Raw genomic sequence first — 27898 nt, 5'->3', positions numbered from 1 at the left:
AGCATGCCGCGACAGCGTGGACGTGAACCGTATGTGCAGTTGACGGACTTTGAGCGAGGGCGTATAGTGGGCATGCGGGAGGCCGGGTGGACGTACCGCCGAATTGCTCAACACGTGGGGCGTGAGGTCTCCACAGTACATCGATGTTGTCGCCAGTGGTCGGCGGAAGGTGCACGTGCCCATCGACCTGGGACCGGACCGCAGCGACGCACGGATGCACGCCAAGACCGTAGGATCCTACGCAGTGCCGTAGGGGACCGCACCGCCACTTCCCAGCAAATTAGGGACACTGTTGCTCCTGGGGTATCGGCGAGGACCATTCGCAACCGTCTCCATGAAGCTGGGCTACGGTCCCGCACACCGTTAGGCCGTCTTCCGCTCACGCCCCAACATCGTGCAGCCCGCCTCCAGTGGTGTCGCGACAGGCGTGAATGGAGGGACGAATGGAGACGTATCGTCTTCAGCGATGAGAGTCGCTTCTGCCTTGGTGCCAATGACGGTCGTATACGTGTTTGGCGCCGTGCAGGTGAGCGCCACAATCAGGACTGCATACGACCGAGGCACACAGGGCCAACACCCGGCATCATGGTGTGGGGAGCGATCTCCTACACTGGCCGTACACCACTGGTGATCGTCGAGGGGACACTGAATAGTGCACGGTACATCCAAACCGTCATCGAACCCATCGTTCTACCATTCCTAGACCGACAAGGGAACTTGCTGTTCCAACAGGACAATGCACGTCCACCTGTATCCCGTGCCACCCAACGTGCTCTAGAAGGTGTAAGTCAACTACCCTGGCCAGCAAGATCTCCGGATCTGTCCCCCATTGAGCATGTTTGGGACTGGATGAAGCGTCGTCTCACGTGGTCTGCACGTCCAGCACGAACGCTGGTCCAACTGAGGCGCCAGGTGAAAATGGCATGGCAAGCCGTTCCACAGGACTACATCCAGCGTCTCTACGATCGTCTCCATGGGAGAATAGCAGCCTGCATTGCTGCGAAAGGTGGATATACACTGTACTAGTGCCGACGTTGAGCATGCTCTGTTGCCTGTGTCTATGTGCCTGTGGTTCTGTCAGTGTGATCATGTGATGTATCTGACCCCAGGAATGTGTCAATAAAGTTTCCCCTTCCTGGGACAATGAATTCACGGTGTTCTTATTTCAATTTCCAGGAGTGTAATTAGATAATTACAAACTTTTAAACGCCTTTCTTGTATTTTTAAACATGTATTTAATTTAGTGTGTACTACTATTATTTTTCCTACTCAGTGACACTGCAGAGACTGAACATGAGGTTACAGTGTACATTATTTTTTATCTTCCTCCTAGCCACACACTATTTTATTTTTCGCTGTTCTTCACATAATTATTCGATAAATCCAACTGAAAGCACGTCTTTTATGCTACTTATTTCAAGTTAATCGTCGATCATAATCATATGGCTATTTCTCCATTCACAAATGTTCTTCCAGTCATACTGAATAAAGGTCTATTCCCTTATCTCATGCTGTACTACTTCTAGAATCTGCTCTTTGTTGCATTATGGCTGACTTGTGGGAACTGCATTCCTTGGCATATTTTGTTGTTATGAGTAAATGCTTTTGTGGGCATAAGAAATCCCCATGCTGCAGTACCTTATCTTCATAACATGCTCTAATGGCCTTTAATGTTCAATAATTATTTGTCTCCGCTCACAGACTATGAAAGAATACTACTACTCGACTGTGCATTATGAACACACATGCTGCTAAGGCAGCTAGCACCATAATATAGTGTAGCACCAGTTCATTATACATGTAATAAAATTAATGAACTTTCTGGAAGGTGGCGTCAGTTCTGAAAGTACTTGTACTATTGTTTCAGGCAACTTATGCATATCTATCCGTTTTCCTGGTCTTAACAAACGTTGCTACAATTGTCTTTCTAGCAGACTATTAAAAGCAAGTGCTGACTTCATAGAGATTTCCTTGAGCTGTTTTGTAACAACTCAGTGGTGTAAGATCCATTTCCCACCTTGTTTAAGTATACAGTAGTGATAGAACTACACATGCCGTAGCAGTGCCCGTCTATGACTGAAAATAAGTTAATTTGTTCAATATATACTAAGAAACTAAAAACAAAAAAGAAGGTTTACGAAGGAATTAATCCCATAGGACGGAAATTAGTAGAGACATGTACAAATACAGGCAAACAAATGACTACAATTTTAAAAGAAAAAGAGCTCCACAAACTGGGTCCATATCTGGCCTTTATGCAAGCAGTTACTCGTCTTGGCATTGATTAAAACAGTTGTTGTGTGTCCTCCTGAGGAATCAAAAGCAACAATATCAGAGGACAAAGAGCAAAACTGGCATGAAAACAGCATGAAATTACCATTTTTTTACCAAAAATAGAAATTTTCACAGAAATGAGGAAAACCACATTAATGGAGGAAAAATAGTCAAGCTGTATCTTGCTTATTACTTCGAGCTTCATCATCATCATTGGCTGCTGAGCTTTTTCTACTGCTTTTTATTTTCTTTCAACATCAATGGCAGTTCTCTCCCAATCATAATCTTGAAAAGTTCATCGTCGTCGTCGTCGGCTGATACTCGTATACGGGTTTTCATTTCTCTCCTGAGATTTCCTTTGTCACGGTTCAGGCGTGGAAGTGTCGTTGATGGCTTAGCAATCCAATCCTAGAGTGGAACAGGTGGCCACAGACATTACAGCTGATGGAAGGTGGAGAACGTGGCTGAGCCTGGAGGAGTTTACGTCTCCGGCGTTTGTCATCCTCAATTCTTCGACGTTCCAGCTCAAAGTTTTGAAGAGCATTTGAGGTAACTGAGCGCCAGCGACTTCCGTCTTCTGCTATTGCGGACCAGTTACTCGGATCGATGTTCAAGTATTTAAGATTTTTCTTGTACTGATCCTTATAACGTTTGAGAGGGACACCTCGTGGCCTTTTACCTGTGCTCACTTCGCTGTACAGATTACGTGCTGTCCATGTAGTATCTGGACGTCTTACAAAGCGTGTCTTCCTGAATAAAGACCTAACACTGTACACGAAACTGATGGTGTACAAAGCTGTAGTCATTTCCGCCATGCTACATGGTTGTGAAACCTGGACGTTATATCGCTGTGATCTGAAGAAACTAGAACGCTTCAAAATTTTAAATTTGCTGATTCTCACTTTATTGCTCACCTTACATTTAGGCTTGGCATCTTCAACTTGAACTGCCTTCAGTAGTTCCTTCTCATTTTCTTTGATTACATCTGTTGGCTTCATCTTTACCGTTGAAAGTTCATACATTAACTCGAACCATCCATCTTGATCATTCCAACACATTTCTACTTCTTCTTTCCGTAAGTAACAGGCCTTTCATTTACTTAGAAAATTTTTTCTATTGAATAAATTTTTCTGTTCACACCCAACTTTTGTTTAGTCATAAAAAACCCAGGAATTTCACATACACTTTGTCATCCTTCTTCCTCAAGTTTCTCAACAGGCTATACGTGTGGAAACTTCATCTTCTGTAGCTGATGTTCATTAAAAATTTCTTTCCCTCCTTTCCCTCCAAGGTATTCAACTTGTATGAAACTGGCTTAGAGAAAACAGCTCGATCAACCATAAGAAATTCTGTTGACTAGTTGACTTTGTAGCCCTTTTGTAAAATTTTTAAATTTGCTGATTCTCACTTTATTGCTCACCTTACATTTAGGCTTGGCATCTTCAACATGAACTGCCTTCAGTAGTTTCTTCTCATCTTCTTTGGTTACATCTGTTCGCTCCATATTTACCGTTGAAAGCATCCAGTTATTGTACTCATCAACCAACTTTTCAACCAGTTCAATCGATTTGTAGTTACCCTGAACAGCAAACTCTTTGCACATTTTCTTCCATTGGTGTTCCGTTAAATCCTTCGACAAAAGATGCATTCGTCTCTCAAAATGTTCAGTACCGGTTGATATCACGTTTCTTCGCCACTTTTCAAAATTGTTTGTTGTAAAAATTTTTACCGTTTCTGTCTGCACATTTTTTTCCGAAGGCATCCTCCACATATTTGTCGTTACATGCGATGGCCGATGCAAAATTTGAGAAGACATTGATGACAGTCAATAAACATTTGGGTCTTTTGTTAATTTTTGAAATGGATTTCAGAGTACCAGAGTCCATTTCTATTACGTCAGCTAGCCATCAATCGTATATGAAAAGTTGGATGACACTACTTGTTTTAAAAAATTTTCCCAAGGTTTCTGTAGTTCGTTGGTGGTTTCTTCACGAACATTCACTACCTCTCTAGCGGCTACAATTTTTTTGACAAATTTACTTTTCTTTCTCTTACATACTGTAGGAAGACCTTCATCAAAGTTAAATACTCTCTCGACATAGTAGTATAGTTCATGTTGACCTAGGTCGTCAACCAATTGTCTTGGTGTTAGCACCAAATAAATCGAAGACAAACTCCTTCTCGTTGTCTTTGTGGTAACGCGCCAAGTGTGTGTCAACGTTAACAGAAGTATCTAAATTTACCGCTACACACACAACACTTTTTGGTTGACTGGTTAGTTCACCTATCATGCAAATACCACGAAAGTGGCGGATTTTCAACTGTTTTGCCAACTTTGCTAGGTTAAAATTTGGTCGAGCTTTGTAGCTCCCTGATTCTCTATTGCATGGTTGTGTCCCTTCTGTTCTTCCAATACTACATCGTTCTTTTGTTTTGTCGTGATTACATTTTGCAATGGCAACAACGCCACCAGGCAGTGAACCAATTACTCCTGGTGCAGCAAGTAAAATTGGTGGAAATCCTCCTTTATGTTGTGGTAGTCCTGACCCTTAATTCTTTTTCATAAGATATCCAATAATTTTTTACGAGACGTATGCCTAGAGTTATGAGTAGGTTTACAGCAGTATTTTGCTTGTCTTTCCTCGTTCGTTGCGAGTCAGTCAAAAACTCGTGTTTGCTGTGTAGCTGATAGTTGCTGAGTTTAGTCTTCCCACTCGGCAGAACACTGTAGTCAATCGTGAAATTGTTCATTTACGCAGACAAAAAAGATAAACCATTTTTATGAACCTCATCTGTTGTCATCCAAGCCATGGCTAGTTTTCCTTTTCCATACACTATTCCTCTTACTGTCATTGCAGGCAATTTTTAACCAAATGAAGCATCTTCCGCTTGCATTTGTCCCTTTGGAGCCAACTGACGTTCTTTGCCAGCTCTACGTGTTTTATCTAGACCTTTGTGGTATCTGTAGACTATGTCACGTCTTTTGCCTATTTCGTACAATGGATTAATTCCTTGTTTCCTTGAGCCAGTCTTTCATCCAGTTTTGTTCCTGGACCACAATAAATGTGTCCTGGTAGATGCCTTTCAAACGCAAGTTCGTTGATCATTGTTTTCACCAAGCCTTTACCATACTTTTCACTTTAGCGGAATGTATGCGGAAGATTGTTCAAATATCTGACTCCTGCGAACGTTGATGAATAAGTTACTGTATTTATTCCACAAAATCTGTTTTACTACCAATATTTTCGTTGTTAAAATATTTGTTGCCTTCCATCTCCTCACCATGGATACTCATTAATCTATCTCGTAACTGATGTACATCATTCATCCAGATATACTCGACTGCTTTGTATGTGTACATATTTATGACGCCTTCACCCATTTTCTCATCAGCATTTGAACGAATGATCCACACTTTGATCAACCTTCAGTCTTGGGAAGAAAAGGTCAACCATTTCTCTTACCAAATATTTGTTCTTGGGCACCACCCATGAACCATGGACCTTGCTGTTGGTGGGAAGGCTTGCGTGCCACAGCAATACAGATAGCTATGCCATAAGTGCAATCACAATGGAGGGGTATCTGTTGAGATGCCAGACACACGTGGGGCTCCTCAAAAGGGGCAGTAGCCTTTTCAGTAGCTGCAGGGGCAACAGTCTGGATGATTGACTGATCAGGCTTTGTAACACTAACCAAAACACAATTTCTGTGCTGGCACTGCGAACGGCTGAAAGCAATGGGAAACAAGCCCTAATTTTCCCCCAGAATATGCAGCTTTACTGTATTGTTAAATGATGATTTTGTCCTCGTGGGTAAAATATACCGGAGGTAAAATAGCCCCCATTCGGATCTCCGAACGAAGACTACTCAGAGGACGTCGTTATCAACAGAAACAAAACTGACGTTCTACAGAGCATAGCGTGGAATGTAAGATTCCTTAATCGGGCAGGTAGGTTAGAAAAATTAAAAAGGGAAATGGGTGGGTTAATGTTATATATACTGGGAATTAGTGAAGTACGGTGGCAAGAGGAACAAGACTTCTGGTCAGGTGAATACAGGATTATAGAAACAAAATAAAGTAAGGATAATGCACGAGTAGGTTTAATAATGAATAAAAAATATAGAAACGCGGATAAGCTACAACAAAAAGCATAGTGACACATTAGTGTAGCCAAGATAGACACGAAGCCCATGCCTACCACAGTAGTACACGTTTATATGCCAACTAGCTCCGCAGATGATGAACAGATTCAAGAAATTTATGTGCGATAAAAGAAATTATTCAGATAGTTAAGGGAGAGGAAAATGTCATAGGAGAAGATAGAGAATGAGAAGTAGTAGGTGAATGTGGACTAGGAGTAAGAAATGAAAGATGAAGCCGCCTGGTAGAATTTTGCACAGAGTATAACTTAATCATAACTAATACATGTTTTAAAAATCATGAAAGAAGGCTGTATACATGCAAGAGGCCTCAAGACACTGCAAGGTTCAAAAATGGTTCAAATGGCTCTGAGCACTACAGGACTGAGCTTCTGAGGTCATCAGTCCCCTAGAACTTAGAACGACTTAAACATAATTATCCTAAGGACATCACACACATCCATGTCCGAGGCAGGATTCGAACCCGCGACCGTAGCGGTCGCGCGGTTCCAGACTGTAGCGCCTAGAACGGCTCGGCTATCCCGGCCGGCCCGGAAGGTTTCAAATAGATTGTATAATGGTAAGACAGAGATTGAGGAACCAGGTTTTAAATTTACAGGGGCAGATGTGGCTCTTACCACAATTTATTGGTTATGGACTATAGACTGAAATTGAAGAAACTGCAAAAGGTAGGAATTTAAAGACATTGGACCTGAATAAACTGAAAGAACCATAGGTTGTAGAGCGTTTCAGAGGGAACAAGATCGAGAGCTATCAGTTCTGTTCGTCCCCAGGAATCGAGAAGATGAAAAACAAACTAAATACTCCTGACAAGGATCATCCGTTCTTTTTATCAGCCTCGTTATGCTTGACTTCGTCTCTTGCCGATGAGACAGCTATGAAAGGTCACATCCTCAACAACGGGAAGATGAAAAGTAAGAAAGATTAAGTACTTGTTCCATTTGATGATCTTGGCGGGTTCTTCAAAGCTTATACATAAAGAAGTGATAGCGACGTAAGAAGGCGACCTAATAGTGTGTTTCACATGAAGTTGAGGTGCAAGCGATGCCATTCTTCGTTAGTCTGATCGAAATGACGCCGTTGTTGAAGTAGTAGGTATGCTTCCAAAGCTAGGCAAAATTGTTGTGGAGAGTGTGGCAATCCGTGCTACCGCAGTAAGATACGCACCAGAATATTTGCTCGAACTACTACAAGAAAGGCCTGAAATCTGAAAATTACCATTTATTTCTTTGAAGCACAGACCGTCGAGATGACAGGACAGAGCAGCAAAAGAAATTTCGAGATAGATGTCACAAATTACTACATTTCGTAAGAATTTGGCATGCCTCACTTAATTTTCGTTCTGTGCCAAACTAATTGCAAAAATAATCAGTTGGCTGACTCTTCCCTGTTCGATCACGTCCAGCTTCAGAACTCCTACCTGACGAATGGGGGAAACGAAGTTTTTCCTCAATAAATGTGGAAACCCGACCCACCTGGCGACTTTCTGAAAGCTTACGGTGCTTTTCGTGATTTTAAATGTGCGGCACAGGTGAGGGGTTACGTTAACTTAAAACTATTCAGTTTCGTCCAAAATTATTCCATGTGTGTCTTAGACATGTCAGTAATCATAACTGCATTGACAACAGAGCAGCAAAAGAAATTTCGAGATAGATGTCACAAATTACTACATTTCGTAAGAATTTGGCATGCCTCACTTAATTTTCGTTCTGTGCCAAACTAATTGCAAAAATAATCAGTTGGCTGACTCTTCCCTGTTCGATCACGTCCAGCTTCAGAACTCCTACCTGACGAATGGGGGAAACGAAGTTTTTCCTCAATAAATGTGGAAACCCGACCCACCTGGCGACTTTCTGAAAGCTTACGGTGCTTTTCGTGATTTTAAATGTGCGGCACAGGTGAGGGGTTACGTTAACTTAAAACTATTCAGTTTCGTCCAAAATTATTCCATGTGTGTCTTAGACATGTCAGTAATCATAACTGCATTGACAACGCAAAATATGACAATGAAGCTGTGTGCTACGTTCAACGGTAAAATTCCGAATGATGCACATGTCTATATAATCATATATGGCAAGATAAAATTTGATATACGACGCTCGACACAGAATTCAGTGAAATTTTTTAAGAATTTTCTGTACGAAGTGACTTCTGAAGTAATCTTTCGACTCTGTCCAGTCTTAAGCCTGCTTCCTCTGGCTGCTTCCTCTCCATTAGTTTTATGTGTTTTGCCGTTAGTTGATGCCTTTTCATGTTATATCTACACACTGCAGGCCTCCCTCACCCACACACACACATTACATTTATGTCAGTGTTACTCCTATGTTGTCTATGAAAAATTTTACATCTGTTTGCACGTTTTTCCATAGCTAATAGATTTATAAAAACGCAGTGACAAGTTTAATTTCTTGGAACTTACTATATATTTTTTGTTGCTTTCTTCTCTTTCGTCATCCCCCACGGAATACAACACTCAGAGTTCTTTGTTGGTGAGATTCTTTATTTTTTAGATATTTTATGATATTCTTTACCTGTGTTATAATGTTTTTCCATCATTTACATATGTGGTTGAAAGTCATCGAGTGACTTCTCCTTATAACCGTGAATTCATCTTTATGTCACCACCATTTATGTAGATAAAAGCCTTGGTATGTTTAAAGTCGCGTGGCTTCAAGATCTTTTTCTACATAAATGGGTAAACGTGAGGTAAGAATACCTGCCCTTTCTTGTTTTGTAACCGTGTGTTACCCTGATAAAGATGAAGTGTTTGCCTTTATAATCAGTTGAGTGATTAACATGTTTTTCATTTGTTTAATCCCGATGACGACGAAATTTGTGCAGTTTATGAGTATTACCAACAACGTAATTGGGTAAGTAGTGCTCGTATGGGAGTATATCTATCATATTTTTCAGGACAATATCTTGTTGTTGTGAGGAATCAACGCTTGTTTATTCACTAATTTGAGACGACTTCATTCCTATCACGTATCTTCGTACCAGGTTCATCGTTCTTTATTTTTCAACGTCGTTGAACAATCTTTGCACTCTTGAAGCCACATTATATCCTTCAGTACACATGTTTTGACTCCTTTCGATTTTTCTTTCTTTCTTGCTATCAACTTTACTAACATACATTTTTGCTCTCATACAAAAAAATTCATCCATTATTGTTCCATTGCACTGATCCATCATCTTTCCTACAACTTTCTTGTTCACTGGTGGTACACTGTAAATACTCTCTGTTGGATAGTCACTTGTGTCAAATTTTTCGATCATCAGTTCATGTCATCGTAGAAATCTTCAGACTCTTTGTTTTAGATGATGATGCCAGTGCCTTGGTAACTAAGTTCAGAATTTTCTCCGTATTTTACCTTCATCATGTTGTGGTACAGGTCGCACATTAACTCTCTAGACACGTCGAGTACACTCATACCAACATGGCTTGTTGAAGACCATTTTTACCTTCTAGAATGAAATTTTTACTCTACAGCGGAGTGTGCGCTGGTATGAAACTTCCTGACTGATTAAAACTGTGTGCCGGACCGAGACTCGAACTCGGGACCTTTGCTTTCGCGGGCAAGTGCTCTACCAACTGAGCTACCCGAGCACGACTCACGTCCCGTCCTCACAGCTTTACTTCTGCCAGTACCTCGTCTCCTACCTTCCAAACTTAATCTGCCAGGGGGACGAGTGCAGTAATCAGGTCCAGATGGATGTGAGTTGCAGTGGCTATGCAGAAATGGAGAAGATTGCACAGGCTACCGTAGCGTGTACAGCTGCATCAAACCAGTCTTCGGACTGAGGACTATAACAACAACAACGATTTTGTCAGTTTCTTGAATAAATTTTTGAAAAGTAGCAAAGGAAAGAATATTAGGAAAGTTTTAGGATAAGAATTCTTTGACCCTCTTGGGCAACTACATCTTCCTTGTTTCTTCAGAGAAAGTCATAAATGACTTCACAACAAGGTTCTGCCAAGGAATAAACAAGAAAATTTGTCTGGAGGGCACTACCGAATATTAGACCTTAACGTTTTGCCGAAGATGAGGAGTAGGACAAGAGCGAATAAATGAAAACGCGTTAAGAGAGGAATCATCCCGGCGTAATCAGATCAGGGAAAACATGAAAACGTAAATCCTCACGACCGAAAATATTTGAAACGTCCTAAACGTGAGATCAGGCTCTTAACTACCATAACACGGCGCTCCTTGTAGCTCCATGTGGGGTGCTCAACGATTCTGCCAAAGCCTTTCATTGCATGGATCTCAGAATTCCCCATGGGAAACTTAAGTGATACGATGTTGATGGGATCCTTTTCGCATTTACGGAAACATTTCCATAACAGGAAATATAGTTACCACATTGACAAACTATAACACAGAAATAAAAATTGTAACACAGAGTGGGAGGCATTAAGACAACGCAACTGTTACCGACCATTAACTGTTCACGTAAATAGCTTCGTTCTGTCTTGCGTGCTTCATTTATAACAACAAATCGTTGCGTAATTCTATTCTTCGCCTGTCTGTTACGAAGGAACATAGTCCCTTGTGATGCCGTCTGTACCGGGATCAGGCAAAAGGCCAGACACAAACACCTGTCCTACTACATACTTTAGTACAGTGACCAAATATGACAAAATACGTATGTTGGTCGTCTGTCTGTTTTATGTGTATCAGTTGGGAAAGAATTTTTTACTACGTTTTCAGAGTGTTGTGCCATCCCCATGAGATTAATGTGAAAACCTACGAAACTAATGCGACGATATTAAAGACAATCGTATTGATAAAAGTCATAAAGACGATGTGTTGTGATTATTGCAGTGAAGGGGATGCAACGCACTTCCCTGGGGCACACTCGAGGTTACTTCCACGTCTGACGGAGAGTCTCCATCCGAGATAACAAGCTGCATCCTCCCGACTAAAAATCCTCGATACACTGACAAACACCGCTTATACGCCACATTGTCGTACTTCTGACAATAGGCGTAACTGGTACTGAGTCAAATGCTTTTCGGAATCGAGAAATACTGCACCTACCTGATTGGCTTGATCCGAAGCTTTCTGTATGTCACGAGGGAAAAAATGCGAGTTGGGTTTCACATTACCGATGTTTTCAGGGGCCATTCTGGTTGACATGGAGGAGATCATTCTGTTCCACATACCTCATTACGTTTGAACTCAGGATATTGGACGGTAGTTTCGTGGATCACTTCTGCTTCCCGTCTTGTAGACAGGTGTCACCTGTGCCTCATTCCAAGAGCTGGGCACGGTTTCTTGTTGGAGGGGTTAGTTGGAAGAGGGGCTTACACAGTCCTTATAGAGTCTGACAGGTATTCCATCGGGCCAAAGAGCTTTGTTCAGTTTTAACGATTTCAACTGTTTCTCAATGCCACTGACACTAATACTTGTTTTCACTGGTGTGAGGACTAAATTCTGTTGGGTTTTCCTTCGTGAAGGAACATTTGAAAACGGAATTAAGCATTTCAACCTTTGCTTTGCTACCCTCAATTTCATTTCCTGCCTCATTCGCTAGGAGCTGGACCATAACGGACTGACTAACAAACCAACAGTCTTAAGATATTGTGCTGCCGTACACCTTCGCCACCTCACCGGTCGGCACTGGGAAACCCTGTATAGAAGGCTCTGCTGAACCAGGCGCGCCTACGGTCGAGAAGACCGAGACACGCCCCCAGGCTCCACGCCGATAACGCCCCCTGGGCAGCGTGCAAATCGGCCGCTGCCTCCGACCGAGCTGTCTCAAGCTCTCAATCTCAGCACCCCAGTGCGTCGCATTGTGCTCCAGTCGTCCACAGCGATAGTCACCAACTTAGTTAGCTGTGAGGTCATCGCATATACACTACTGGCCATTAAAACGGCTACACCACGAAGATGACGTGCTACAGGCGCGAAATTTAATCGACAGGAAGAAGATGCTGTGATATGCAAATGATTAGCTTTTCAGAGCATTCACACAAGGCTGGCGCCGGTGGCGGCACCTACAACGTGCTGACATGAGGAAAGTTTCCAGCAGCTTTCTCATACACAAACAGCAGTTGACCGGCGTTGCCTGGTGAAACGTTGTTGTGATGCCTCGTGTGAGGAGGAGAAATGCGTACCGTCACGTTTCCGGCTTGGTCGGGTTGTACCCTATCGCGATTGCGGTTTATCGTACCGCGACATTGCTGCTCGCGTTGGTCGAGATCCAATGACTGTTAGCAGAACATGGAATCGGTGGATTCAGGAGGGTAATAGGGAACGCCGTGCTGGATCCCAACGGCCTCGTATCACTAGCAGTCGAGATGACAGGCATCTTATCCGCATGGCTGTAACGGATCGTGCAGCCACGTCTCGATCACTCAGTCAGCAGATTGGGACGTTTGCAAGACGACAACTTTCTGCACGAACAGTTCGACGACGTTTGCAGCACCACGGACTATCAGCTCGGAGACCGTGGCTACGGTTACCCTCGACGCTGCATTACAGACAGGAGCACCTGCGATCGTGTACTCGACGACTAACCTGGGTGGACGAATGGCAAAACGTCATTTTTTCGGATGAATCCAGGTTCTGTTTACAGCATCACGATGGTCAATCCGTGTTTGGCGACATCGCGGTGAACGCACATTAGAAGCGTGCATTCGTCATCGTCATATTGGCGTATCATATTGCTTGATGGTATGGGGTGCCATTTGTTACACGTCTTGGTCACATCTTGTTTTCATTGACGGCACTTTGAACTGTGGACGTTACATTTAAGATTTGTTACGACCCGTGGCCCTACCCTCCATTCGATCCCTGAGAAACCCTACATTTCAACAGGATAATGCACGACCGCATGTTGCAGGTCCTGTACGGGCCTTTCTGGATACAGAAAATGTTCGACTCCTGCCCTGGCCAGCACATTCTTCAGATCTCTCACCAATTGTGAACGTCTGGTCGATGGCCGAGCAACTGGCTCGTCACAATACACCAGTCACTACTAATGACGAACTGTGGTATCGTGTTGAAGCTGCATGGGCAACTGTACCTGCAAGCGCCATCCAAGCTCTGTTTGACTTTATGCCCAGGCATATCGAGGCCGTTATTACGGCCGGAGGTGGTTGTTATGGGTACTGATTTCTCAGGATCTATGCACCCAAATTGCGCGAAAATGTAATCACATGTCAGTTCTAGTATAATATATTTGTCCAATGAATACCAGTTTATCGGCTTTATTTCTTCTTGGTGTAACAATTTTAATGGCCAGTAGTGTAGTTCAAATACAGACACGGATAGGGATCAGGAATTAGTACATGTTATCTGATTGCTGTTAACCACAGAAATTCAGACTACACGTTATTGAAGTTAAGTATTCAATCGATTCCTGTAATAAAGTGTATTGTAACCGCGTGTGCATCTTGTGTTGTACTGAGAGGAAACTGGCCACCCAGTCCTCATCCAGCCAGAACCACAAAACGTTACAGAAGGCACAGCCACAACAGATAACAACAGAACAAGATCATTTGAGAATATTCTGGTACCAGAGTCGTTGAAAGTGTCATTCATTGCTCTTTTAAGAGCTAACCGCATTTCATTAAGCATTTCCCAATTTGTAGGTCTATGGTTTGTTTTATACCTATTATGCAGTAACCTCTATTTCTTTAAATCTTTCTTTGCTGTGAATGTTTACCATGTACCATCCCTCCCATTATGAACTGTCCTACTGGGTACATACACTATGTAATCAAAAGTATCCAGACACCCCCAAAAATACACGTTTTTCATATTAGGTGCATTGCGCTGTCAACTACTGCCAGGTACTCCATATCAACGACCTCAGTAGTTATTAGACATTGTGAAAGAGCAGAATCGGGCGTTATGCAGAACTCGCGAACTTCGAACGTGGTCAGGTGACTGAGTGTCATACTGCTAAACAGCCCTAGGTCTACTCTTTCCACTGTGATGGTGAAGTGGAAACGAGAAGGGACACATACAGCACAAAAGTGTACAGGTCGGCCTCGTCTGTTGACTGACTGAGACCACCGACAGTTGAATAGGGCCGTAATGTGTAATAGGCAGACATATATCCAGACCATCACACAGGAATTCGGAACCGCACCAGGATCCATTGCAACTACTACGACAGTTAGTCGGGAGGCGAGAAAACTTGGATTTGATGGTTGAGCAGCTGCTCATAAACTACACATCACGAAGGAAAATGCCAAACGACGCCTCGCTTGGTGCAAGGAGCGTAGACATTGGACGATTGACAGCGGAAAAACGTTGTGTGGAGTGACGAACCACGGTACACAACGTGGCGATCCGATGGCAGGGTGTGGGTATGGTGAATGCCCGGTGAACGTCATCTGCCAGAGTGTCTAGTGCCAATAGTAAAATTCAGTGGCGGTCGTGTTACGGTGTTGTCGTGATTTTCATGGAGGGGTATTGCACCCTTAATTGTGCCACTATTACAACACAAGCCTACGGTGTTTTAAACACCTTCTTGCATCGCACTGTTGAAGAGCAATTCATGGAAAGGGATTACACATTTCAACATGATTGAGCACCTGTTCATAATGCACGGACTGTGGCGGAGTGGTTACATGACAATAACATACCTGTAATGGACTGGCCTGCACCGAGTCCTGACCTGAATCCTACACAACACCTGTTCGACGTTTTGGAACGCCGACTTCGTGTCAGGCCTCACCGACTGACATCAATACCTCTCTTCGGTGCAGCACTCCATGACGAATAGGCTGCCATTCCCCTAGAAACGTTGCAGCATCTTATTAAACGTATGCCTGCCAGAGTGGAAGCTGTCATCAAGGCTAAGGGTGGGCCAACATCATACTGAATTCCAGCATTACCGATGGAGGGCGCCACGAACTTGTAAGTCTTTTTCAGCCACGTGTCCGGACACTTTTGATCACATTGTGTGTCTAAGAAAATGAAACACCTACTGAAGTCCTTATGATGTCTTCTATCGTCTGGCCACCAGTTTCGGTGCTTCAGTCCAACATCTTCAGGCCTGAGGTGATGCTGAAGGAGTTAACACTACCCATATACACCATGTGTCGTTGGCCAACACCTATAGCTGTTTACACAGACCATCTGTAACTGTGATATTGACTCTCCAACCATGAACTTGACAGTTGAAACTGATTTCCATACAGTAAATGAAATCATAAGGATGGCTGTAGGTGTTTCATTCTCTTACAGAAGATTTTACGCACCCATCACCATCTTCAAAAAAGTAGGGACATATAACGCCACTCGATTATATGGCGCGAAATGCGGTAGCCCTGCAGCTGTGCAATATCCTCAAGTGTGACTTACGTTCGTTTTGCTCAGACCATTAGCGAAAATTGTCTCCATTGATAAAGCCACTGAGGTGAAAGTGAACTTTATCGAAAATCGGCAGGTTGTTAATGAAACTATCGAGCATTTTTGCTAACTTGCATTCAGCATATTGTTTACCCATCCGCAGAGCGTTACGTTGAAGTTGCCGGACGATCTGCAGCTTGTACACTTTCAGTGTTTCCAGAATGAGATTTTCACTCTGCAGCGGAGTGTGCGCTGGTATGAAACTTCGTGGCAGATTAAAACTGTGTGCCGGATCGAGACTCGAACTCGGAACCTTTGCCTTTCGCGGGCAAGTGCTCTACCAACTGAGCTACCCAAGCACGACTCACGCCCCGTCCTCACAGCTTTACTTCTACCAGTATCTCGTCTCCTACCTTCCAAACTTTACAGAAGCTCTCCTGCGAACCTTGCAGAACTAGCACTCCTGAGAGAAAGGATATTGCGGAGACATGGCTTAGTCGCAGCCTGGGGGAGCTTCTGTAAAGTTTGGAAGGTAGGAGACGAGATACTGGCAGAAGTAAAGCTGTGAGGACGGGGCGTGAGTCGTGCTTGGGTAGCTCAGTTGGTAGAGCACTTGCCCGCGAAAGGCAAAGGTCCCGATATCGAGTCTCGGTCCGGTACACAGTTTTAATCTGCCAGGAAGTTTCACTTTCAGTGTTCTTTGGACGCTGGAACGATGCAGCTGTGAGGACTCTGCATGATGCGGAACAGAGTGAAAAGTGCTTGTTACGAAAGCAGTTCGCACGGCCCCGATTTTATCTCGGGTGTGAAATGTTCACGGACTCCCTGCGGACTGCTTCTTCAGTGTAGAGTCCGTCACTTAAAATAGCACTGGTGGAACGCGACCATGTTTCCCAGTGTTGAAAAGGCGGCAAAATTCTCGATGCGCGGCATCCACAGTTCCATACTTGTAATACCGCAGAGGCATGCCGCACTCCGCCCCACTGCCCCAAGTTTACTGTTCACTAAATGGCGAGACAGTCCGAGCAGCGTGTAGTGGGTAATTCGGCGTCGCCAGCCTCACAGCACTCCCACAACATGTTCCAAAATTTCCCATTCTCTTGAGTCATCCTGTACTAAGCACTTCCAGTAAAATTAAAATTCAATATCGCTGTAATTACTGGTAATGACTACATCAAATCGCCACTAGATGTCCCTATGTCAACTTCTCTACGATAGTCAGGAAGGAATTCGCAATTCTAGTTTGAGCTAAAAAGAATGAATGCAACATCTCATTCGGTTTGATTCTCTGTAGTATTTTTATGACATTTCTATGTTTTACCGTCGCAAGCATAATCTCTTTTGCCACAATGAAGCTGGAGCAGTGTAAGAGAGACAGTGGTACAGACAGGGGAGCGGTGGTGTTCGTTATCGAAACTTACATGACAACGATTTCGCGCAAACGTTGTGGTCTGTTGTTTGCTGAGAAGTAGTGCCAGCAAAGAACGCCCTACAGTGCTTATTCGGAAAATGGGTCACACCGGATATGTTTCCAAGAAGTAAAAAATAAAAATAAAAATAAAAAAATAAATAAAAAAAATTCCGAAACGTGCCCACACACCAGAAAATGTGGCTGCAGTTCACCAGAAAATGTTTCAGAGTCCTACCAAATCAACTTGACACCTGTCACAAGAGGCCGGCGCATTACATCTATCGTGCGGGCGAGTACTCCACCTGGATCCGCACGACCGTCGCTACCGAGTGACTATTTTGTGCATTGAAACCAGCACATGCTCTTTATCACCTGCAGTTTTGTGAGTGGCTGTTCACTGAGTTAACAATGTATGGCCTGGACATAGATCTGTTCTTTATGTCGATAAAGCCTACTTTCACCTCAGTGCTTATGTCAACTCACAGAATTACAGGTTCTGCACAGCGGAGAATCCATGTAACTTCCGTGAACCACCACTGCATGATCATATGGTTGAGGTTTGGTGTGCAGTGACTGCACGTGGAATTATTGGTCCCACCTTCTTTGATCAGACGCTGACCTCGGCTCTTTACATCACGAACATTTTGCAAGCATTTGAGGCACCATTAACGGAGACTGAAAAGACCTACAGTTACTTCCAACAGCATGGAGCAACTGCTGAGACGGCTGACCAATGCTTGGAACACATTCACACAATCTTCACGTATGACGGAGTTGTTAGCATAGATGAGCCCTAGCTAGCCATCCAGGCAACTTTATATGTCAGTGTGCAATTACTTTGTGTGGGCAGCCCTCAATTCGAAGGTGTATCGCAACAACCCTCATAGTTTTCAAGAACTACAACAAAATATTCCGGATGAGGCAGCAGCAACTCCAGCACTCTAGCTTTGACCCGCCTTCAGCAACTTGGTGACCAGAGTCCAAAAATGCCAGGACGTGGATGGCGGTCACTTGTAGCATATGCTGTAGTCATCTTAGTACCGTATTTCCTTTCCTCCGCCGTGTTTATTCGTATCCTGGAAATATGTTCTTCTGCCCACTTTAATTTTCCCCATCCTGTACACATACAAACACACACACACACACACACACAGAATAATGTATACAGGGTTAATGACCTAATACTTGAACCTCATATATCGCAGAATGGTATTATGTGCAGTTTCACAAAATTGATTCTAAATCTGGGGCTTGTCTTGGTAGCCAATAAAAAGATTGTAATAATCCAATGTATTTTTTCTACTTACAGACAATTCTTTAAAAAAAATTAAACGATGCTTATTGCCAATAACAAAGAAAAAGCGTGGCAAATTACAATGTCAGAGGTGTTTGTTATAGGATTCTAGTGCAAGCCGTCATGTTTTGTAAAGTTCCCTCGTCGACACTTCTTCGTGGTATTCAACCTGCATAGTTGCTAGGTACAGCGTTATGTTTGCCTGCAGTGTGCTTGTGTCTGTTACTGTGTGACAGGTTAGGCAGAGGGTCATGAGTGGACTGTGGGATTTTCCAATGCACAAAAAGCCGACATACTCGTGCTATATCGAGAGTGTAGGAAGACCTTCACAAAAATTATCTGTTATTCCAATATCGAACAGTGCGTCCAGAAAACGAACACCTGTATCTCTCTGTGTGAGCTCTGATTTCCCTTATTTTATCATAGTGATCGTTTCTCATCATGTAGGTCGGCTCAACAAAGTAACAAAATATTTTCGCTGTCAGAGGAGAACGTTTGTGATTGAAATTTCCTGAGACGATACTGCCGCAACGAAATACGCCTTTGTTTTAATGACATCCACACTAAATCCGGCATCATGTCAGTGACATTCTTTCCCCTATTTCTCAGTAATACGAAACGGGCTGCTCTTCTTTGAACTTTCTCGATGTGCTCCGGAAATCCTAACCAGTAAGAACCCCACACCTTGCAGCAGCACTCCAAATGAGGACGGACAAGTGTAGTGTAGGCAGTGTCTTTAGTACATCTGTTACGTTATGTAACTGTTCTGCCAATGAAATGCATTCTTTGGTTTACATTCTCCACAACATTTTCTATGTGTTCTTTCCAATTTAAGTTGTTCGTAATTGCTATTCCTAGGTATTTAATTGAATTTACTGCCTTTAGATTTGGTTGACTTGTCCTGCAACCGAAGTTAACAGATTCCTCTTAGTACTCATGTGGATGACCTCTCACTTATTATTTTGGATCAACGGCCAATTCTCGCCCAATACACATATCTTTTCTAATCGTTTCGCAATTCGTTTTGGACTTCTGATGACTTTACTAGACGATAAGCGACAGCATCATCTGCAAAGAAACCAAGATGGCTGCTCAGATGTCTCCTAAATTGTTTACGTAGATAAGCAACAAAATAAGATCTACAACACTACTTTGGGGAATACCGGAAATCAGTTCCAGTAAATCCAGTCACATAACTGAGACGATATTCCATAAGCATGCAACTTGACTACAAGCTGCTTGAGAGGGTAATGCAGCTAGTCTTCCAAGGAAATTGCTTATAGTTCACTTGTTAGATGCATCCAATAATATCTGTCATTTGTGCAGGACCCATTCAAAATGAAACTAACTTGAGATACAGTCTGTATAAAACTAAAGCCAGCACGAATGGTACACACTTGTTAGGCTCGCAAAAGAGCATAATGGAGACCAGTTGAGGCTTGAATATATATTGCACGCAAGAACTTTAAGCAGCGAGTCACTCTTTCCAGTCTGCATACGTGAATGGAATGTACAACAACATACATATGTCGCACAAAGAGAAATATCGTCTGCCATACACTTCATAGTAGTGTGTGGAGTGTGTGAGTAAATGTAGATGTTGCAGTTATTGGACATTTAAAGCACCTGTTCGATTCTGATTTCCTTTAATGCTGCATGTCTGTAACATGGCTCATTTAAAAACAAAAAGGGGAAACACGTACCTTCAACTTTTGGAGTTACAGGGATTTTACTTTATGTGAGAGTGTGACCCCCCCCCCCCCCCCCCCCTTACACCTCAGTACGAAACTTATCTATCGTCTGCCTACCAACAATGTTGCGTGCAGAAAAGTTGCAAAACTGTAACTCTGTTGTTTCTATGTCCACTTCTAATCTGTTAATCCTGCTACACTTAATTGTGTTCCTGTCCGCTACGTAATCATATTAATCTTTTCTGTTAATTTTTGCATATGTTATTATTACTGCGGTAATAAATCAGTCTTCCATTGTTCACTCTGTTACCGGCTTCTTATTGTCCAAGTCCCTCACATTCCATCTCACTAAGTTTACTTTATTTTGTGTAACAAATTTCATCTCACTGCCCTTAACTTTTTGTTTTTTCCTGAACTTCTTCGCATTACCTCATTAGACTTACGTTTCGATAGTATTAATTCTACCTGCAGTGTCAAATGAAACCCATTAAGATGAAATTCAAGTTGACTTGTCAAATGATGCTTCTACCTACATGAAAATTAGATTAATTTCTCTCGCTTTACCATTGTTAGAAAGGGATGACTGTATAAGTCAGTCTTTTTCTAAAAGAACGTTGCATAAACTGAAGCTAAAAGATGATGTGAAGTTGGCATTCCTATCAGGATGCACATAGCTTTTTATGTGCCTGAGAAAAAAAAATAGATTAAGGACGTACACATAGGAAAGGACCGAAATTTATTGGTGAGCGGCAATACAATTTAGATTTTGGGATATATCTTTTCTATGCAGGTGAAAGGACAGTAAGTTTAAAAAAAGACTCAAGAAGCAAAATGGTGAAAGCTATGACTTCCAGACACAGCACACATTATCACATCCTTGCTGAATGAACCCTATGGTTAATAAAAAGGAACATAAACACTTGTCTCACTCAGAGCTTTTAGCATTAAGACTGTAAACAAATTATTTGTTCTCACATCTTTGCATGTGCTAACTATGTTTCGTGGGTAAGGTTAAGGTTTAATTAACTGTGAACGAAATGCTTAACAATGAGGTCATTTAAGATGATGCACCAACTAAGGTGGGACAAGAATACAGATAAAAATCTGATTTGACCCTTTTCTAATAAACAGTCAAGGAATCTGATTTAATCGTTTAATTGAAACCACAGAATTTCTAATTACATTGACTCGATGAGGATTTGAGGATCAGTCGTCACTGAGATGAATCTAGAGAATTAGCCAATCCACCACCTAACTGAGTGCTCATAGTTTTGCAAAACAAGTTAAAATTTTGCAACATGGAAGTAGTGTTATGTAGTGAATGTGAAAAACATTTGGGAGATCGTATTATGAAGAAAGCTAAGATAAAGAGCTAAATTTTTATTTTGTTTCATCTCTTTCATGGTAAAAAAATGCAATAATACTGCAGTAGTGATTTTTTCTTTGGATCAGCTTCAGAGGTTACTTCAGAACTCACAGACAGCTAGCAGACTAGCAGTTTACACCAATGACTAGAAAAAAGAAAAAAATTACTTGTAGTATTTAATTAATTATTATTTTTAGTTGTAAAATGCTGCATGTTTTGCTAAACAGCTCTATGTGAAGAAATGGTGAAGGTGAATTTTAATGTTTGCATTCTAAGGAAGTATTTGTTTGACCAAGAAGGTCTATTAGAGACGACCCTGTCCTATCTATTGATGGACTGTAAGCAGTACCTTGTCATCTCGAGCTGATACTGAAGTTGACTAGGTAATTTAGCCCAAGTATTCAAATATTCATTACTCTAAACGTCATTTCCTACCATATCTGAACGAAAATGGAGGCTGTATCAAGTGTACGAGTATCTGCAGAGTCAGAATTACTTAGAGGACGACACTATTCGTCTTGTGAGTCACGAGTGTTTAGAAGTCTGCCACTGATATAAAACAGGTGGCACCCAGCTGGAGCCTGTTCCATTTAGAAAGTACTTCTTGTATATGTGGATGTATCAGGAATGAAATACATTTTTTAATTTTTTTTATTACTCAGTAGGCGATTTTAGGTGCAGGCATCACGACTGTACTCTGCTTTGAATGTAGTTTCATTACCCCACATTCACTATGAAATCTTAGAAATTTTTCAACATTAGAGAGTCAATTGACGGATTCCAGAGATTGCTAGACTAGTCTCTTAACTTTAGGAATCGCCAACACTTTCATGTTAATTGTTTCTGAAGAACCATGGTTATCTGAATTTATCTTCAGGATATATGTGACATATAATACACGCATGTCATGTCTTAAGAGCATCTCGTGGTCGTGCAGTAGCGTTCTCGCTTCCCACGCCCGGGTTCCCGGGTTCGATTCCCGGCGGGGTCAGGGATTTTCTCTGCCTTGTGATGGATGGGTGTTGTGTGCTGTCCTTAGGTTAGTTAGGTTTAAGTAGTTCTAAGTTCTAGGGGACTGATGACCATAGATGTTAAGTCCCATAGTGCTCAGAGCCATTTGAACCATTTTTTTTTTAACCATTTTGAACCGTCTTAAGACAGTAAATTAAGTTGTTATAATCTGTTCAGTGACCTCTTAATGTTGATTACTGTTGTTAATTGGGTTTTCAAATATCTTGAATATAAGGAACATGGAAATGGGTTGACTGGCGTACCATTATTGAGGCTAAAGTGTTAGTCACATTTACAGAGCTTGAGGATATGCACAACAGAGGGAAGCCTGCAGAAGGCTCGAAGAAAACATGGTAAAACAGAAGGGAAAATGTGATGAGTTGTTTGGCTGTGAATTTAAGGTATCAGTTACCCAGACTGGTATTAAGTTGTATTAAGTTGTAACCTTTCATGTTACATGTTTCTGAACAACAATGGTTATGTGGATTCATCTTCATGATGGATACCACCCTGTGTCTTAAGACAGTAGATTGAATTGTTGTATACTGTCTAATAAGAGTTGAATTTTGATTATTTTCGTTCATTGCCTTTTTATATACCTTGAATGTAAGAAACATAGAAATGGGTTAATTTATGTAGCATGATGGAGGCTAATGTCACAGTTACAGAGCCTGCGAATGGTTTGAACAAAGCATGCTAAAACAGAAGGGAAATGCAGTGAGTTCTTTGACTGTAAATTTATGTAATCAGCCACCCAGATTGGTATAAAGTTGAGATGACATTTGAATGAATGTATGGATAAAACTTCATACACTTCACGATTGCATTCTATGGGGCTAGAAAACAGTTAAGGGATTAGCTTGAACTTGAAGTAAGCTGTATAGTTTGTAGGACTTCAGATGTGACAACATACAGCTAGTAGTGCTCACTGTGAAGAGTATGATATAAATTTAGAATATGTAGAAACCACTGAAGGTCATGTACACAGCTCTGATATTTTGGAATAACTGTCATAGTTTCGTGTGACATGTATTAATGGCTCATAAGTGGTCGCTGTAGGCTAATTTATACAAATGTTTTGTCAGCACAAAGAGTAATGCCAAGAATGAATGCAGTGAACATATTAATGAGAGCAGTGCCATTTGCATCACTTTTATCCATTTATTAATTGAAGGAAGTTGTAGTTTCCTGATGCCATTCCCATTGAATATAGAGAATAATGGAAATCACACAGGAAGAATACGTGGGAGAAATCCGTAAGAATATGCCAAACGAAAGCAGCAAAAATGAAAAATAAATTCACAAAACACAGAGAAAAAATACAGAGTGAGAACAGTGCTGGCGACCAATAGAGAAAACTATCATTTCAGTAAATAAGCCTATTTTGCTTTGGTTTTACATATAAGTCCATGTCTAAAGTTTTTAGATTTTGGAATCTGCTTTAAAAGTGTTGCCATATTCATAACAATACATGAAGTATGATGTGCCGCATAATAACACTTGACTCAGCATTTCACATAGGTGTTTAATCACTGGGACTTTTATTAATTGGTTGCTTAGGGGATACTATCATGCTTATATTCAGTACTCAGTGCAGGGCATAGTAAATTTTATCCTTAGGTAGAGCTACCTACTCGAAGTGTATTATTAATGGAAACAAGTTTCAACAAAGACCACTTCTATAAAAGAAACTTTCCCTCTGAAAACAGTTTACATTTGAAAATAAAGTTCAAATCAAAGAACTGAATTAAAAATTTTGGTTAATGTAGGAAACCAAAATGTTTATTATCATTAGTAAGATATGTTCCTCATAGGGATTTCCATGGCTAATGACAAAAGACATCTACAGTCTCTTCATTAAGTGTTCAGAAATTTAATAATTTCGATGTGATTATGATGATTTTTGCAATGTACAAGAATAGTTTCTGTGCAAAGTGTGTATTATTTCTTGAGGCATATAAGTGTACTTTGATCATAGGTATGGCATATAATTGCCCGTTATGACCATATTCAAATAGTTGCATTCCCAAATTTTCACAAAGGAGAGAAGCTAATCATAAGATGGAGTTATGAGAAAGTGGGTATTTCCAACTGCTCAGGTTGTTTTAAAGAAACATGAGGACATTATTTCGTTGATAGCTATGAAAGAGGATGGAAAAGTTCATGTCCAATATCAGAACCACGAATATGAAGGATCCACGAAGAAGTAGACAAGTAAATTATGTTTCACTATTTCTGTACTATTACAAGCCTTATAGCAAATTTTGGTACAATAAAATATGATACTCTAATTTAAATACTAAAATGAATGTAGCATGATTCATTCAAATAAAATAAATACAGTACAAAAGAAACCTGCCTTACGCTAGAAAAAAGTTAATTCACATACCTTGAAGGTAACCTGTGGAGCAATTAATTCTTCATTGAGGCCCACCTTCAGGGAACCATATTGTGGTGTACTGTGTGTCAGAGACAAACAATCTTCACCCACAGGTAATGAAGAAACAGGAATTGTTAAATGGCCAACATTCCAACCAGCTTCAATTTCTAAATATTTGAAACCTGTAATTATACAGCACTTGTTTAATAAACATTTTCCATGTTCTACAGGCTTTCATCAAACAACACAGATATAGACATAACGGTAACACTATACAACAGCTGAGGGAGTTGTAGAAATATGTATTATTTGAACTATAAAAATGTAACTAAAACAAATGGATTTGTAATATTAAGGCAGTGCAGATGCAAAAATGAGCTGACTGAATTGACAGATAGAGGAAATATGTAACATTAAATTAGAGATATAAATATTAAGCTCTGACAGACTGAAACTACGGGCATAGCAAATGTCAATTTGTTAAAATCAGTTTGAGACTCTACAGAAAAAGAATGAGAGGCAGTGAATGAAAACGAAAGGTATCTCAGTCAATAAACAACGAATATCTCCGTTTAAGAGGCTTAGGATTACACTTACTATTGGTAATTACATAAAGGTTATTAAATTTTTGCAAGGAAATTAAAAGAATTAGTGAGATAGGGTATTTGAGATGTAACTTATTTTGCGAAAGTTGCATGACAGAAACCAAGTAACATCAGAAACTGAAAACTAGAGGCCAAAATAATTCATCTATAGATATATTAAACTTTAGTATGTTCTGTCTGCAGGCGCAGTAAACACTGTACAAATCTAATTCACTTGAGTCCATACTCATCCAAGCAAATGATATCCTCTTGGTTCCCTTACAGTACTTCTTCCATTTGTATCTATCTGAAGATCTGGGTAATTTACCTGTCTCTTTGTAGAAAAACTATCACATACATACAAATTACTTCAACGCACTCAAGCAAATTGACTTGTTGTTTCATCAGCTGATCTTTTCAGTAGAATAATATGACATAATTTGAACAGTTTTAATGTTTACTGCCAGTAGAGACTGATTTAAAAATAATTAGTTGCTCTACATCTATCAAAAAATGAAGTACTTCTCACATGTAACAACAGATTCGGCCTAATATAAGCATTCACAACATACTGAGTAATGAAATATGTTTAAGTAAATACAGTGGAAAGCATAAGTTATGAAAGATACAATAATAAATGTCAGAGCTGGTTAAATACCTGTAATAAGAGGAGGCAGGGCATTTAGGCAAAGTATTTCAAACAGTGTAACAATGAAAATGTCCTGTTCATGACTACTTCACTATAAGTTAATCACTAGTATATTCAGTTATTCTAGTACATTCTTGCAATAGTTTGCACATTCTGCATGTCCATTTGATATCGTAGAAAGGAACTAAAATTATGGGGACAAAGAAAAATATAAAGCAAATTTTAAACTATGTCACTGAAGCCTTATTGATCTTAACATTGAAATAATAATAATAATAATAATAGTTATAATAATAGAAATAATAATAATAATAATGATAATGTATTGAATTGTAAGACAAAACAATTACAATAAAAATAACACACTGAGTGAAAGTACAGATTAAAGTATAAAAGTATAAACGCTAAGAACTTTGTCTCCATTGTTGTACACTGTTGGACAAAGAAAAGAAGATGATGCACCATCAAGGAGCTATACAAATAGGTTACAAATTTATATTCATACATGTATTGATGAAAAATACAAAATAGTAAACTCTGGCTGCCAGTGGATGGATATGTGACACTGCAGTGCAGAATCATTGTGCTGTGGGCAAGCATAACAAATAGGGGAGTAATTGATACCACGGTACAAGATCTTCTCGAATTTCATTTCGTGTACTCAGATGGACAGTAATTATGTCTTGCCGACAGATGTGTGGACAATATACGCGAGATGTAAGCATTTTGGAGAGGACGTGTGGCTGGGCTCAAAGAACCTGATTGGAGTAATTGGTGAATCGTTTGACATTTGAATAGAAGTGATGGCATTATTCGATGATGTTGGCAGAAATGGGTGAACCACAGGCGAACATGACATCAAAAAGCAAGCAGTCGGCCTAGAGAACTAACAGAACAAGAGGACTGAACACTCGTCTTAGCCCCAGATTTAACGTTATCATTGATCCAATGTGCACCTGCTGCCTCAGTAACCTCAAGTACCACTGATAGGTGGCTGACAGAAAGGGGGCTGAGCTCACGGCACCACTTAGGCCTACTACCATGACCTCTGTACACCAAGAAGCCCGTTTACAGTGGCTTTGCGCACATTCACTCTGAAATCTCATTGACTGAACTGTCTTCAGTGATGAGTCCCCCTCCAAACTGAGCCCTGATGACCAGTGAAAGCACGTCTGGAGTCACTCCAGACAGCGGCCATATGACTCGACAACCTGAAGTGACGGTCTGGGTCATCATTTTACGTCGTAGCAGGACCCCTTTGGTTGTAGTGCTTACCAAACCTTACATTGGCTAGCAAGGTCGCTGGATCTCTCCCCAACTAACAACGTTTGGGCCATTAAGGGTACGACCCTCCAACCACATGGGGATTTTTACCATGTAACGTGCTGATTGGACAGAATTTGGTATGATATCCTCAAAATGACGTCCAACATCTCTGTCAGTGAGTGCCAGGACAAATACCCAGTTGCATAAGGCCCACATGTACACCAATGCCTTATTGACTCGATCAGTTTTTGAAGTTGTTTCTCTTGAATAAATCATCCTATTTTTCTGGAATTGTAGTCACTTATTTGCCTGTACATTTACATCGCATCTACCGTTTCCATGCCACTCGGATAATTCCTTCGTGGTGCATCGTTGTCGTTTTTTTTCTCTCTTTTTTTCGTCACCGACTGTATTATGTTGTGATAGAGGACACTGCCAGTGTATACAATTAAGACCACCATCTTTTAGAATGTATTGTTCTTATTTCCTGTTACATATGTTTT

The 27898-nt window shown here is 41.1% G+C and overlaps 1 protein-coding gene across 1 annotated transcript in view; it reads right to left on the bottom strand.

The window, feature by feature from the left end:
• Positions 1 to 27898, bottom strand: part of LOC126108298 (uncharacterized) — a 535066-nt gene that overhangs the window by 352108 nt on the left and 155060 nt on the right. Inside the window, exon 8 of the mRNA XM_049913520.1 lies at positions 24906 to 25078. Coding sequence (XP_049769477.1) covers positions 24906 to 25078 — 173 coding nt within the window. The remainder of the gene's footprint in view (positions 1 to 24905; positions 25079 to 27898) is intronic.

This window comes from Schistocerca cancellata, chromosome 11, assembly GCF_023864275.1.
Source record: "Schistocerca cancellata isolate TAMUIC-IGC-003103 chromosome 11, iqSchCanc2.1, whole genome shotgun sequence".
Classification (NCBI taxonomy): domain Eukaryota; kingdom Metazoa; phylum Arthropoda; class Insecta; order Orthoptera; family Acrididae; genus Schistocerca; species Schistocerca cancellata.
This window is presented reverse-complemented; position numbering and strand designations above follow the sequence as displayed.